This window comes from Pseudophryne corroboree, chromosome 6 (assembly GCF_028390025.1).
Source record: "Pseudophryne corroboree isolate aPseCor3 chromosome 6, aPseCor3.hap2, whole genome shotgun sequence".
Lineage (NCBI taxonomy): Eukaryota > Metazoa > Chordata > Amphibia > Anura > Myobatrachidae > Pseudophryne > Pseudophryne corroboree.
The window spans coordinates 788,986,528-789,003,180 of NC_086449.1; the positions used below are offsets into that span (position 1 = coordinate 788,986,528).

The 16,653-nt window shown below is 48.3% G+C and overlaps 1 protein-coding gene across 2 annotated transcripts in view; it reads right to left on the minus strand.

Moving 5' to 3' along the window:
• Nucleotides 1-2,782: 2,782 nt before the first annotated feature.
• The window catches only part of LOC134935737 (uncharacterized), a 145,330-nt gene continuing 131,459 nt past the window's right edge, over nt 2,783-16,653 (minus strand). Inside the window, exons 10-12 of one of the 2 annotated variants that reach the window (XM_063930588.1) lie at nt 16,014-16,181; nt 12,867-13,017; nt 2,783-3,103 (exon numbers count right to left, since the gene is read on the minus strand). In XM_063930588.1, coding sequence (XP_063786658.1) covers nt 3,063-3,103; nt 12,867-13,017; nt 16,014-16,181 — 360 coding nt within the window. In that variant the 3' untranslated portion in view covers nt 2,783-3,062. The remainder of the gene's footprint in view (nt 3,104-12,866; nt 13,018-16,013; nt 16,182-16,653) is intronic. The other variant, XM_063930589.1, reaches the window with a different exon arrangement.

Below are 16,653 nucleotides of genomic sequence, written 5' to 3' on the forward strand. Positions count from 1 at the left end.
TAAGCGACAGGTTCTCAAACTCGGTCCTCAGGACCCCACACAGTTCATGTTTTGGAGGTTACCTGTAGATTTTTAAAATGTGACAGTTGGTGATACACAGTGCAGCTGCTGGGTGACATGGAAAACGTGAACCGTGTGGGGTCCTGAGGACCGAGTTTGAGAACCACTGATATCCTAATACTTTATGTAAACTAGGGACAGCCTTGTCTGCTGCGGACTGCGGAGCTTCTCAGTCTTGCATCACTTTGTGATGGGTGTGGATCATTGGGTTGACGGTCAACAGGTCAACCATGTATGGTCAACTTCATGCAATAGCTCGACAGGGTCAATATAGATCGACAAGTAAAAGGTAGACAGTACGAAAGGTAGACACAAAAAAAGGCAACACAAGGTTTTTTTGGGTGTCATTTTCTATGTTATACCACATGTGACCCCAATTAGTGTACTGCTTCGCTCGTCACGCTTCGGGCAAGGTGCCTTGCTGCGCTCGGCACAGGTTACTATTCCCGTTCATAGTCCACGTGGATGCTAAATGATGAAAATGGGCAAAAAAAAACTTGTGTTGACCATTGTCATGTCAATCTTTTACATGTCGACCTTTTGTACCTGCCGACCATATGGGGTTGACCTATTTACTGTCAAAGTGTCATCCGGATCCTCTCTGTGATAGTGCAGAAGGCAAAGTATACATGTTAGCTGTGTAGATTACAGAAACTGTGTATGGGCTGTTAGGGGTAGATCCTATTAGGTGCAAGAGGGCGAATGGATATTGCAATGGGGGTGTGGGCAATGGCACTGCAACTTGCCCCTCTAGTGGCCCAATCCTGCCCCAGACTCTCAGATGTTTGTATGCAGCCCTAGCGTAATTAGTAGCAGGGGCGGATTGGCCATAGGGCTCACCAGGAAGATTCCTGGTAGGCCGGTGTGTCTGTGGGGCCTGTTTTTTTGTGTGTTGTCATGTGGCCCCACCCCCCACATGACAGGCAGCCCCCCGCACTCAGTACACTGCATTGTCCCCATTCATTCTGTTATTCCATCTCTGCAGTACAACGACTCTGCCATCCAGTGATGCTGCCATGGGTACACGGTATGTTATACCTCTTGTGCTGCCCATATCGGGCCACTTCTGCTAAATCTTACAGGTCCCCTTTTAGTTCTCAAGCCGCCCCTGGTCTCAGACACAACTGCAGCAAAAGATGCAAGGAAGGCGGCATTTGCATACAATCAGGCCCTATGAGGATGGATCCCGCCCCCCTCAGCAGACCCCACACCCTCATCAGACCATACCCTCCATTAGGGCTGCTTTCATAAAATTCCCGTGCTGGTTTTCCATCCCAATCCACCCCTGGTATATACTGTAGCATCGTTGCGGCTGGGACCTTTTTATTTTTCTCCCAACCAATCCCATCATCTTCTTTGTTGTTCCGATACGTTTATTTAGATAAGATAAGATAAATTTATTGTCACTGTTCATAGTCATGTACAGCGAAATTACATACAGTTTCATGTCATATACATAATAAAATACATCACAGAAGTTTAGCAAGGTTGAGAATTCAAACCAACAATCGCAGAAGGGAAAAAACTATTCCTTAACCTAGTGGTACGACATCTTAAACACCTATAACGTCTCCCCGATGGCAAGAGGGAAAAAAACACATTACAGGGATGACCCCTATCTTCAATCATCTTGGTTGCCTTTGACAGACTCCTTGCGGTGAATACATCCGCCAACCTAGGCAAGGGCTGGCCGATGATCCTCTCTGCGGATTTAATCACTCTTTCCAAGGCAACAAGATCCGAACACTTGGCATTACCATACCACACCGTGATCGCGTAGGTTAGCAAGCTCTCAATCACACAGCGATAAAAATTAACAAGAGTAGATTGCTGCAGACCTGCTACTCGGAGCTTTCTTAAGAAAAAAAGACGCTGCTGAGCCTTCCCAACCACGGACGTGATATGCAAGGCCCATGATAAATCCTCCGCGAATTTAATCCCCAAAAATTTCACATCGGTGACCCTTTCCACCTCCTCACCATTCAAAAACAGCGGACAGATGCTGTTTTTTTTAGATTTCCTAAAGTCTATCACAACCTCCTTGGTTTTCTTACTATTTAATAACAGGTTGTTTTTAACCCCCCACTCAGCGAGCCTTCTCACTTCCTCTCTGTAACCACTCTCATCTCCACTGGTTATCAAACCCACCAGAGTGGTATCATCCGCAAACTTAATCACAGAGATTGTATCCAAATTAGACTCACAGTCGGAGGTATACAAGGAATATAAGAAGGGACTTAAAACACAACCCTGCGGAACTCCTACACTTAACGATAGGTGATGCTGCCAGCTCTGCCTTTTCTCTGCCTGGCGTTATCAGTATGTTTCTGCAACCTTCCTGTATGCAAACCTCCCATTACAGAGTTAAGGTCCGTACACATTAGACGATGTCGCTCTGTGAGCGACGTCGTCTAATGTTTCCCCTCCCGGGCCGGACAGTCGGGGGCCGACTGTACACACTGAGCGATATGACCGCTCATATCGCTCAGTGGCGTCACGCCTCCGCCAGCCCTGCATGCAGGTCATGGATGACAGTCCAGATCCTGCATGCATGCACTGGCGACAGCGACGATCGTTGCCGACCCGCGGGGCCGCGCATCGGTCGTCGCTGGCGGCATACACACTTGCCGATAAAATGAGCGACGTCGCTCAGGGAGGGGGAAAATGAGCGACGTCGCTCAGGGAGGGGGAAAATGAGCGACGTCGCTCAGGGAGGGGGGAAAATGAGCGACGTCGCTCATTTTATCGGCAAGTGTGTATGGGCCTTTAGAAAAATAAGAAGTCTACAATGCAGCCGTGTATTTACTTAATAGTTACTTTAACAATTTGTAGAAATAAAGTTTCCTGCACAAGGATCCAGTTGTGTCTTTATACTTTTATACAAATAAATACATTTGACAGAATCATTATAATCATTGCTCCAGTATATCTCAGCAGCATGGATCTGCAGGTCTGTGCTCTCTGCAATACATGCACCTGGAACCCTGGCAGACAGGTTGCGTCTAGGATTTCTTCATATCTTTTCTTCTTAGTTCTGTGATCGCTGAAATCAGAGATTGCAAATGAATCACAAAGCGAAACCAACTCCATGTCCGAGAAAACTGCACAAAAGTTCTACATAGCAAACTTCAACAGTGATCTACATATATATAAATAAAAGGCAAATACCACTGACTCATCTCAAAATCTCCTGAACAATAAGGACCAGGAACTTGACATTTGGACAGTAGCTTGCTTTTGTGACGTAGGCATCCAATAAGAAAGGATTTTTTTAAATTTCACCCACAAAGAGGTTAAAAATGGTGAGATAATTCCCCCCTCACAGAGGCGAGACAGCCCACCCAGCCAGGGCTATAAAGAATACATGGTGCTGGCGATACCAAGTTGCGGAGGGGGGAGGACACAATGCTCTGGACTTCCTTGCCAGTGGCAGTTGCAGAGCACTCCATTATTGAAATAGGGGACCCACATCAATTTCCACCCCTAAACACGGTCAAACATCGCTGAGTGTGGCTCCCCTTTTTCAATAATGGACTGCTCTAAAACTGCCACTGGCAAGGAAGTGCAGCCTTATGGTTCAGGAGATTTTGTGATGAGTCAGTGGTATTTGCCTCTTTTATATATATATATATATATATATATATATATATTTATTTCAGATATAAGTACTTAACCAACCTATTTCCAGTCAGGAGAGGATAGTGTCTCAATTATCAGAGGTTAACCTGACACTTGAACTAAACATTGCCGAACCTCTCAGAGAGCAATAGGAGGAACGGAGACATAGATATTTTGACTCTTAAATGCATTAAAGGAAAGCTTGATAGTCAGCAACTGCTTATCTGCTGTGTAAAGGGAACCGACAGCTCTCCCAGTGACCTTAAGTGTTGTGAGAAAATCTTTACCTTTTTACCTCAAAGGAGGAGCCCTAAGGAGAGCGAGAACCTAAGCAAGGACACCTAGGGCCCTTTGAAATAGAGTCAGCCTATCCCTGCAAACCTAACATATGTAACATACAGCGGGTGGAGCTTGGCCTGTCGTCCCACCATTTACAGCACTGAGCAGGGCAGCATTAGAGGCGGGACGGGGCAGAGAAGGAGGCGGATTATTCTCCTCAGCACCAGCATTTACAGCACTGAGCAGGGCAGCATCAGAGGCGGGACGGGGCAGAAAAGGAGGCGGATTATTCTCCTCAGCACCAGCATGTACAGCACTGAGCAGGGCAGCATCAGAGGCGGGACGGGGCAGAGAAGGAGGCGGATTATTCTCCTCAGCACCAGCATTTACAGCACTGAGCAGGGCAGCATCAGAGGCGGGACAGGGCAGAGAAGAAGGCGGATTATTCTCCTCAGCACCAGCATTTACAGCACTGAGCAGGGCAGCATCAGAGGCGGGACGGGGCAGAGAAGGAGGCGGATTATTCTCCTCAGCACCAGCATTTACAGCACTGAGCAGGGCAGCATCAGAGGCGGGACAGGGCAGAGAAGAAGGCGGATTATTCTCCTCAGCACCAGCATTTACAGCACTGAGCAGGGCAGCATCAGAGGCGGGACGGGGCAGAGAAGGAGGCGGATTATCTCCTCAGCACCAGCATTTACAGCACTGAGCAGGGCAGCTTCAGAGGCGGGACGGGGCAGAGAAGGAGGCGGATTATCTCCTCAGCACCAGCATTTACAGCACTGAGCAGGGCAGCATCAGAGGCGGGACGGGGCAGAGAAGGAGGCGGATTATTCTCCTCAGCACCAGCATTTACAGCACTGAGCAGGGCAGCATCAGAGGCGGGACGGGGCAGAGAAGGAGGCAGATTATCTCCTCAGCACCAGCATTTACAGCACTGAGCAGGGCAGCATCAGAGGCGGGACGGGGCAGAGAAGGAGGCGGATTATCTCCTCAGCACCAGCAGTTACAGCACTGAGCAGAGCAGCATCAGAGGCGGGACGGGGCAGAGAAGGAGGCGGATTATTCTCCTCAGCACCAGCAGTTACAGCACTGAGCAGGGCAGCATCAGAGGCGGGACGGGGCAGAGAAGGAGGCGGATTATTCTCCTCAGTGCCAACCTTTTGACAGCATCAATCTGGGGAATATGATTATCATTTTACATTTCCAGGTTAAACAAACTGAGAAGCGTTGGGCTGCAAAAGCCCCCACTTAGTAAATTGGGTTGTGATTACCATTCCGACAGTCGGGATCCCAGCGCACGAGATACCAGCACCATAATCCCGAAACGGCAGAATACTGATGTCAGAATCTCGAAATGGAACACAACACCGACGCTGGGATCCCGACTGTCAACACAGCGTCCCAGGTAAGTACTATGCCAGGGGTGGGGGGGAAGGGGGGGTTAGGTTTAGCCGACCCCTGGAGGACTTAGGGTTAGGGTTTTCTCGCACTCTTGTATTTTTTCACATTTGTACCCATTACATTCCAACATCAATATCTAATTTTTATACCTGTTTTCTCTGACGTCCTAGTGGATGCTGGGGACTCCGTCAGGACCATGGGAATAGCGGCTCCGCAGGAGACAGGGCACAAAAGTAAAAGCTTTAGGATCAGGTGGTGTGCACTGGCTCCTCCCCCTATGACCCTCCTCCAAGCCTCAGTTAGATTTTTGTGCCCGGCCGAGAAGGGTGCAATCTAGGTGGCTCTCCTAAAGAGCTGCTTAGAGTAAAAGTTTTGTTAGGTTTTTTATTTTCAGTGAGTCCTGCTGGCAACAGGCTCACTGCATCGAGGGACTTAGGGGAGAGAAGTGAACTCACCTGCGTGCAGGATGGATTGGCTTCTTAGGCTACTGGACACCATTAGCTCCAGAGGGAGTCGGAACACAGGTCTCACCCTGGGGTTCGTCCCGGAGCCGCGCCGCCGACCCCCTTGCAGATGCCGAAAAGTGAAGAGGTCCAGAAACCGGCGGCAGAAGACTTTTCAGTCTTCATAAGGTAGCGCACAGCACTGCAGCTGTGCGCCATTGTTGTCAGCACACTTCATAGCAGCGGTCACTGAGGGTGCAGGGCGCTGGGGGGGGCGCCCTGGGCAGCAATGATAGTACCTTATTCTGGCTAAAAATACATCACATATAGCCCCTGGGGGCTATATGGATGTATTTAACCCCTGCCAGGTCTCAGAAAAACGGGAGAAGAAGCCCGCCGAAAAGGGGGCGGGGCCTATTCTCCTCAGCACACAGCGCCATTTTCCCTCACAGAAATGCTGGTGGGAAGGCTCCCAGGCTCTCCCCTGCACTGCACTACAGAAACAGGGTTAAAACAGAGAGGGGGGGCACTTATTTGGCGTTATGACTATATATATTAAAATGCTATAAGGGAAAAACACTTATATAAAGGTTGTCCCTGTATAATTATAGCGTTTTTGGTGTGTGCTGGCAAACTCTCCCTCTGTCTCCCCAAAGGGCTAGTGGGGTCCTGTCCTCTATCAGAGCATTCCCTGTGTGTGTGCTGTGTGTCGGTACGTGTGTGTCGACATGTATGAGGACGATGTTGGTGAGGAGGCGGAGCAATTGCCTGTAATGGTGATGTCACTCTCTAGGGAGTCGACACCGGAATGGATGGCTTATTTAAGGAATTACGTGATAATGTCAACACGCTGCAAGGTCGGTTGACGACATGAGACGGCCGGCAAACCAATTAGTACCTGTCCAGGCGTCTCAAACACCGTCAGGGGCGTTAAAACGTCCTTTTACCTCAGTCGGTCGACACAGACACAGACACGGACACTGACTCCAGTGTCGACGGTGAAGAAACAAACGTATTTTCCTTTAGGGCCACACGTTACTTGTTAAGGGCAATGAAGGAGGTGTTACATATTGCTGATACTACAAGTACCACAAAAAAGGGTATTATGTGGAGTGTGAAAAAACTACCTGTAGTTTTTCCTGAATCAGATAAATTAAATGAAGTGTGTGATGATGCGTGGGTTTCCCCCGATAGAAAATTATTGGCGGTATACCCTTTCCCGCCAGAAGTTAGGGCGCGTTGGGAAACACCCCTTAGGGTGGATAAGGCGCTCACACGCTTATCAAAACAAGTGGCGGTACCGTCTCCAGATAGGGCCGCCCTCAAGGAGCCAGCTGATAGGAGGCTGGAAAATATCCTAAAAAGTATATACACACATACTGGTGTTATACTGCGACCAGCGATCGCCTCAGCCTGGATGTGCAGCGCTGGGGTGGCTTGGTCGGATTCCCTGACTGAAAATATTGATACCCTTGACAGGGACAGTATTTTATTGACTATAGAGCATTTAAAGGATGCATTTCTATATATGCGAGATGCACAGAGGGATATTTGCACTCTGGCATCAAGAGTAAGTGCGATGTCCATATCTGCCAGAAGTTGTTTATGGACACGACAGTGGTCAGGTGATGCAGATTCCAAACGGCACATGGAAGTATTGCCGTATAAAGGAGAAAAAGACAACGTCTTTTCAGCCTCAGTCCTTTCGTCCCCATAAGGGCAAGCGGGCAAAAGGCCAGTCATATCTGCCATGGGATAGAGGAAAGGGAAGAAGACTGCAGCAGGCAGCCCATTCCCAGAAACAGAAGCCCTCCACCGCTTCTGCCAAGTCCTCAGCATGACGCTGGGGCCGTAAAAGCGGACTCAGGTGCGGTGGGGGGGGTCGTCTCAAGAGTTTCAGCACGCAGTGGGCTCACTCGCAAGTGGACCCCTGGATCCTACAAGTAGTATCCCAGGGGTACAGATTGGAAATTCGAGACGTCTCCCCCTCGCAGGTTCCTGAAGTCTGCTTTACCAACGTCTCCCTCCGACAGGGAGGCAGTAGTGGAAACAATTCACAAGCTGTATTCCCAGCAGGTGATAATCAAAGTACCCCTCCTACAACAAGGAAAGGGGTATTATTCCACACTATATTGTGGTACTGAAGCCAGACGGCTCGGTGAGACCTATTCTAAATCTGAAATAGTTGAACACTTACATACAAAGGTTCAAATCAAGATGGAGTCACTCAGAGCAGTGATAGCGAACCAGGAAGAAGGGGACTATATGGTGTCCCGGGACATCAGGGATGCTTACCTCCATGTCCCAATTTGCCCTTCTCACCAAGGGTACCTCAGGTTCGTGGTACAGAACTGTCACTATCAGTTTCAGACGCTGCCGGTTGGATTGTCCACGGCACCCCGGGTCCTTACCAAGGTAATGGCCGAAATGATGATTCTTCTTCAAAGAAAATGGACGATCTCCTGATAGGGGCAAGGTCCAGAGAACAGTTGGAGGTCGGAGTAGCACTATCTCAAGTAGTTCTACGACAGCACGGGTGGATTCTAAATATTCCAAAACCGCAGCTGTTTCCGACGACACGTCTGCTGTTCCTAGGGATGATTCTGGACACAGTCCAGAAAAAGGTGTTTCTCCCGGAGAAGAAAGCCAGGGAGTTATCCGAGCTAGTCAGGAACCTCCTAAAACCAGGAAAAGTGTCAGTGCATCATTGCACAAGGGTCCTGGGAAAAATGGTGGCTTCTTACGAAGCGATTCCATTCGGTAGATTTCACGCAAGAACTTTTCAGTGGGATCTGCTGGAAAAATGGTCCGGATCGCATCTTCAGATGCATCAGCGGATAACCCTGTCTCCAAGGACAAGGGTGTTTCTTCTGCGGTGGCTGCAGAGTGCTCATCTACTAAAGGGCCGCAGATTCGGCATTCAGGACTGGGTCCTGGTGACCACGGATGCCAGCCTGAGAGGCTGGGGAGCAGTCACACAGGGAAAAAATTTCCAGGGAGTGTGATCAAGTCTGGAGACTTCTCTCCACATAAATATACTGGAGCTAAGGGCAATTTACAATGTTCTAAGCTTAGCAAGACCTCTGCTTCAAGGTCAGCCGGTATTGATCCAGTGGGACAACATCACGGCAGTCGCCCACGTAAACAGACAGGGCGGCACAAGAAGCAGGAGGGCAATGGCAGAAACTGCAAGGATTCTTCGCTGGGCGAAAAATCATGTGATAGCACTGTCAGCAGTGTTCATTCCGGGAGTGGACAACTGGGAAGCAGACTTCCTCAGCAGGCACGACCTCCACCCGGGAGAGTGGGGACTTCATCGGGAAGTATTCCACATGATTGTGAACCGTTGGGAAAGACCAAAGGTGGACATGATGGCGTCCCGCCTGAACAAAAAACTGGACAGGTATTGCGCCAGGTCAAGAGACCCTCAAGCAATATCTGTGGACGTTCTGGTAACACCGTGGGTGTACCAGTCGGTGTATGTGTTCCCTCCTCTGCTTCTCATAACCAAGGTACTGAGAATTATAAGACGTAGAGGAGTAAGAACTATACTCGTGGCTCCGGATTGGCCAAGAAGGACGTGGCACCCGGAACTTCAAGAAATGCTCACAGAGGACTCATGGCCTCTGCCGCTAAGAAGGGACTTGCTTCAGCAAGTACCAGGTCTGTTCCAAGACTTACCGCGGCTGCGTTGACGGCATGGCGGTGGAACGCCAGATCCTAAGGGAAAAAGGCATTCCGGAAGAGGTCATTCCTACCCTGGTCAAAGCCAGGAAGGAGGTGACCGCAAAACATTATCACCACATGTGGCGAAAATATGTTGCGTGGTGTGAGGCCAGGAAGGCCCCACGAAGAAATTTCAACTCGGTCGATTCCTGCATTTCCTGCAAACAGGAGTGTCTATGGGCCTCAAATTGCGGTCCATTAAGGTTCAAATTTCGGCCCTGTCAATTTTCTTCCAGAAAGAATTGGCTTTAGTTCCTGAAGTCCAGAAGTTTGTCAAGGGAGTATTGCATATACAACCCCCTCCAGTGGCACTGTGGGATCTCAACGTAGTTCTGGGATTCCTCAAATCACATTTTAAACCGCTCAAATCTGTGGATTTGAAATATCTCACATGAAAAGTGACCATGCTGTTGGCCCTGGCCTCGGCCAGGCGAGTGTCAGAATTGGCGGCTTTGTCTTACAAAAGCCATATCTGATTGTCCATTCGGACAGGGCAGAGCTGCGGACTCGTCCCCAGTTTCTTCCTAAGGTGGTGTCAGCGTTTCACCTGAACCAGCTTATTGTGGTACCTGCGGCTACTAGGGACTTGGAGGACTCCAAGTTGCTAGATGTTGTCAGGGCCCTGAAAATATAGGTTTCCAGGACGGCTGGAGTCAGGAAAACTGACTCGCTGTTATCCTGTATGCACCCAACAAACTGGGTGCTCTTGCTTCTAAGCAGACGATTGCTCGTTGGATTTGTAGCACATTTCAACTTGCACATTCTGTGGCAGGCCTGCCACAGCCTAAATCTTTCAAGGCCCATTCCACAAGGAAGGTGGGCTCATCCTGGGCGGCTGCCCGAGGGGTCTCGGCATTACAACTCTGCCGAGCAGCTACGTGGTCGGGGGAGAACACGTTTGTAAAATTCTACAAATTTGATACCCTGGCTAAAGAGGACCTGGAGTTCTCTCATTCGGTGCTGCAGAGTCATCCGCACTCTCCCGCCCGTTTGGGAGCTTTGGTATAATCCCCATGGTCCTGACGGAGTCCCCAGCATCCACTAGGACGTCAGAGAAAATAAGATTTTACTTACCGATAAATCTATTTCTCGTAGTCCGTAGTGGATGCTGGGCGCCCATCCCAAGTGCGGATTGTCTGCAATACTTGTACATAGTTATTGTTACAAAAATCGGGTTATTATTGTTGTGAGCCATCTTTTCAGAGGCTCCGCTGTTATCATGCTGTTAACTGGGTTCAGATCACAGGTTGTACAGTGTGATTGGTGTGGCTGGTATGAGTCTTACCCGGGATTCAAAATCCTTCCTTATTGTGTACGCTCGTCCGGGCACAGTATCCTAACTGAGGCTTGGAGGAGGGTCATAGGGGGAGGAGCCAGTGCACACCACCTGATCCTAAAGCTTTTACTTTTGTGCCCTGTCTCCTGCGGAGCCGCTATTCCCATGGTCCTGACGGAGTCCCCAGCATCCACTACGGACTACGAGAAATAGATTTATCGGTAAGTAAAATCTTATTTTTTTCGGGAGACTATATTTTCTGAAGCTACCATTAGTTTTTTTTTACTCATTCTAACAAAAATGTTCACATAAAATGTAACCCAAGGGAAATTTCAAAAAGAAGCAAAAGCAAACGTTATGTTTTTCCTCGTCTTATAAACACCAGAAAGAAATACTTTGGGGTTCTTGTTTCGCCAATAATCTACCTTTCCAAAACAGTAAAAAGATGAATTCTGTGAGCTGGTTCTGACAACAAAAAAAAAATCTGCACCTGAAATTTAAAATTTTCACTGTCTCGACTCAATGCTCACTCTATAAGAGGAACATGTCGGCCCAACAAGGCATATACTATTTTAAAAACTAGACAAACAACTGCATTAAATGAGGGATTACTTTCATTTATTTGAAACGAGATTGGGGCGATCTGGGCTTTAGATCCCCCCACCACCACCTGTGGAAAAATAATAATTGTGTATTGTTTCAGTTACAGTTATTGTCACAGGTGATCAATGGAGTCTATGGGTGTCAATCAGACTTGGCCGCATTGCAGTTTGCCGTACATCATGCCTGCGTGGTCAACATGATTGACAGTGGCGGGCATTGTGTGGGTGGCGACGCTGCGTTTGGCGGGCGTGGCAGGCTGCGCTGGCAGGGGTCAACCTTAATTTGATGTGTTCCCAATTAAATTGCGTACGCATGGTGAGGCGGCGCCACATATGTTGGGTGGCCTTGCCCTGTGCTGGGCGGCCCCCAGCATGTGAGGAGATGGACGCAGATCTTGCTCCATACATCTCTGAATCACCCCCTATGTACTAAGCCATGCAGAGTGATAAAGTGGACGGAGATAAAGTACCAGCCAACCAGCTCCTGTCATTTTTCAAACACAGCCTGTCACATGACAGTAAGGAGCTGATTGGCTGGTACTTCCACTTTATGTCTCTCCAAGGCTTAGTGTATAGACACTCGCTGCTACGGGGGGCCACATAACGTCAAAGTGGGGACTCCTCACTATCAAATATGGGCATTCACTTGGTTGTAGCTGTAATTATGGGGCAAGATAGGGACGTGGTGCCCTCAGCCCTTTTATACGGAAAGCGTACTGTGGGGTACCATTAACCATAAGTACTAAGAGGCCCCAACATTTGAAAGATGGGACTCCTCTCTAAAATGTGTGCCCCTAAACTGTTCATTGGGGGAGGTTGACCATGCTAAGAACCCCTAAATTGGCAGCTGCCACTGTGTCATTGCCACACTACATACATGATATTCCCAGCATCAATGACAAATGCTCGTAGCGTGTATTGTGACCCCGTGATGGAGGATTACAGTATGTAGGTAGCCCACGCTGCATTTAATTTCAGTCTTACATTAATTTGCCTTCTTAAACACACATGATAACAATCGTTCAAGTTATGGATGGCCATCGGTGGGTTATCCATCGATGGTTACCATCGATGGTACCACTGATGAATAACCTTGATGGTGGGAAACTATCTGTAAAGGAAACATCAATAGTTTCATCCATCGATGGTCACCCCCTACTTTAGTATTGAGCAAGCCGCGGGCCAATCAGGGCATGGGGGCATGGCCTCAAAGGTGTCAGGGGTGGAGCTGTGCTTCGTGTCCCGGCACCTATTTAAAAAACTAAAATTAAAAAAATTGGTTGTGCCATGCTATCGATGGAGGGAAACCATCAGGTTCACCACATCGATGGAAAAAGTATTCTAATTTGGCCAAAAACCATTGATGGTTAGGAATCATCGATGATCGATGGCCATCCCTAGTTCTAATCAATTATAATGGATGAAGCGGGCACAGCGGCCGATCACTAGAAGACTCACTGTTCTGTAGCTGCTTGTTCTCCGCCTCCAGCTCCTGGTTTCTAGCGGAGAGTTGGACGCTGTCCTGAATGGTTTCCTCCAGGAGTTTCCGGTAGCGGTGTTCCTGTGCATCCATCTGTTCCTCTAGCAATCCGCGGTAAGCGTGGAATATCTGATCACATAGGAAGCACAAAGCCAGAGATGAGAGTTTCCTTCTAGGTTTGTAAGCATTATGGGGCGGATGTACTAAGCCTTGTAGAGTGATAAAGTGGAGAGAGATAAAGTACCAGCCAATCAGCTCCTAACTGCCGTGTTACAGGCGGTGTTTGAAACATGACAGTGACAGCAGGAGCTGGTTGGTTGGTTGGTTGGTACTTTCTCTCTACTTTATCACTCTCCAAGGCTTAGTACGTATGATATGCCCCTATGTACATGGTTTACTCTGGCCTGGTTCCATGCAGTCTCCAGGTATTGTACGCCATATCCATTGACTGAGATACTGATGACATCATTCTTCCCGATGGACTCACAAAGTACTATAGTGTCCAATGTCATTAATTGTCACAGTCATTTAGCATGAAGTGGACACCTGTATTTGTTAACCATTGTTGGCACATGACAGCGTTCTCCATTTTGCTTTTTATACCATATACTATAAAAAGTTATGCAAATTAATTTTCTGGATATACGGGTATGGGAAACTATTACAGTGAATGCTTGGAGTTATGTACTTTTCCTTACATTGCAGCCCTAAGTCTAAAATATCTTAAAGTTACAAAAATGACCACAATACTTCCCTGCCCTGCGCCTGACACTGCTCACGTCATTGGATTTAGTAGGGCTCCTCACAGTGACTATGGGGTATATTTATTTATCATGCCTAAAGAAAAGCGGAAACAGCTGTTGAGGAAAATTACTGCAATGGGTCCCTGACACTGGTTCAGTATGATTTCCTGATGGATGGGATGCCGGCAGTCAGAATACCAACAGCGGCATTCCGTCCGTCAGAATCCCGACAGTCCCCTCTAAAGTACCCTCTGCCCCCTACCCTAACCATCCCTTGTGGGTGCCTAAACGTAACCCTCCCTTGTGGGTGCCTAACCCTAACCCTCCCTTCCCCGCTGCCTAAACCTAACCCTCCTCACTTGATGCCTCACTCTAACCTCCCCATATAAGTGCCTAACACTAACCCTCCCTCCCCGGTCCCTAACCCTAACGTTCCCGTGTCTGCACCCTAACCCCCGCAGGGGCAGGACACCGGCGCATCTCGCTGTCAGGACAATCGGGATGCCGGCTGTCTGTATTGTGACGCCGGTATCCCGTGCAGCGCCGGTATATAGACCCTGGGATTGCGTGCTACTTCGGGATCCTGGAGTTGGTATATCGACAGCTGGGCTCCCGTCCGTCAGGAAGGTAGCTAACTGCTTCCCCTTGACTCTGCTCATCCTACACCCACTGACTTTACTTCCCTTGCGGCCACTGCTACAATTGTGACAATGACAATTACACCACTTTCCCAGACATGGCCCAGAGTGTTCACTGCGCATTCAACAGCAGGGGGTGGGTGGGGGGGGAGGGTAAAGGGTCGCTATAGATGGAACCAGGTGAATCTTTCTGTGTTATAATATTCTTATATCAATTTACTTTATAATAATAATTCTGAACAATACATCCCACGGACTTGTGTTATAGTCTTGCAGCACTAATTAGGCAGCATTACTGATACCCCTTTCACACCGCACAAATAACCCGGTATCGACCCGGTATATTGCCCGGTCGACGCAGGTTAATGTGCGGTGTGAAAGGGGTCAATGACGAATTCCCGGGTCGCCTGGCCCGGTAATTCAACCAGGGAATAAAGAAGGATTATTCCCGGGTTGAATACTGGGTTAGGTGCAGTTTGAATGGGTTACTAGGGTCGATGCGACAGGGACCCGTTAACAGCATAGGGAGAGGCGGCGCGGAGATGATGTCATCACCCAGCGCTGCGCCCGATGCCGGCACCGCCGGGTCGGGAAGCAATTTGAAAGGATCCTGTTTCCAATTACCGAATGCGACCCGACATTGCGATGTGAAAGGGGTATGAGTCACCTGCAGACTGTTAAACAAACTCAAAAGCTTGGGATTGTTGAATGGACAAGAACCTGGTTGCAGGATAGGAAACAGAGAGTTGTGGTAAATAGAGTGCATTCACAGGAAGGAAATGTTACCAATGGAGTACCCCAGGGATTCAGTACTTGGACCAGTGCTTTTTAATATCTTTGTTGGTGACATTGCAAACGGTATTGAAGGGAAAGCATGCATATTGCAGATGACACAAAGGTATGCAACAGGGTTTTTAAGATAAATGACTGAGGATCTAGGTAGATTAGAAGAATGGTCAAGAAAATTACAAATCAGTGCCAGAAAATGCAAGATCATGCGCTTGGGTCTCAAACACCCAAAGGCTAAATACAGTATTAATGGCACTATACTGGAAACTACTGAGGAGGAAAGGGATCTAGGAGTCACTATTTCAGGTGACTTAAAGGCAGGTAAGCAATGTAACAAGGCAATGAGGAAGGCTAGTCAGATGCTCGGTTGCATAGGGAGAGGATTCAGCAGCAGAAATAAAGAGGTAATAATAATGCCACTGTATAGGTCATTGGTACGGCCTCATCGAGAATACTGTTTCCAGTTCTGGAGAACTGCTGGGAAAGAGCAGTCCATTCAATCCATCCGCACACTGATCTCCATTAATGTGCGAATGCCTGATTTGGCGCATGCACAGTCACGATTTCTTTCTCCGACACCCATGCGCAGTATGCTGCAATGCGCCAGATCCATCCGCATACCCATCTGACTCAGAATCAGGCCAATGTGTCATCTGTGTTTTGGCATCCACTATCCGTGGGCACCATAAGTTCGGCTGACAGTAGAGCTGGCTCTGCATGCTGCATTTCCTAAGCTGCCACACCTGGCTTACAGACTACCTTTGGCCTACACTCAACAGAGCCAGCTAATAAGTGAGCCGTCCCTGCTACATCACTATTCATCAGTGGACACTGGTACCGTATCTTCTGAATATGAATTCAGCCCACACAACATGGCTGCCCTGACTTCATTTAGGCAGTAGGGTGTTTTATTATGATCTCCCCGCATTCAGGCCAGTAAGTGTACATTATATACCTGTAAGATGTGCTGTTTGTGTGCATGTGCTTCTTCCTTGTAAAAGTGGCACAGTAACTCCAGGTCCTTCTCTGCCTCGTTCCTTTCCCTCCTCAGAGCTTCCAGCTGCAAAACCAGGACCGATTTCTCTCTTCTCAGCTGCTGCACCTCCTGCTCCGGGCGGGAAACCTGCAGGAAATAGGAATATCGCAGCAGGTGAGGATTACTTCATGAGGAGAAAGTGCCTACGTCTGACCTCGTTATGTAAGAAGCGTCATCCTTTCAGTGCAGAAGGTCAAGCAGCCTCTTTATTAATGCGTGGATGGATTGGTTCTGTCATTCTGTGTGATCTCACTCCTTGGCACCAATACCCACTGCCTTCACTATTATGTTATATACGTGAGATTATTCTTATCCTTTAGTTCTTACAATATAAAGACATTATGCAGTGCTGCACATTGAGAGGATTATGATGCAATTAAATGACTTGAAATAGAAGGTAGAAATGTTCCTACTCCAAAGAGCTTACAATCTAAAAGATTATGTCGAAGTTTTGGCAAAAAGCTAATGTAACTGCCTCCTCATGTTGGAAGCACAGCTATCAGAATGCACTGCTTGCACGGGTTGGGAACAAAATGTTGATAGTTGTTGACTACGTCAA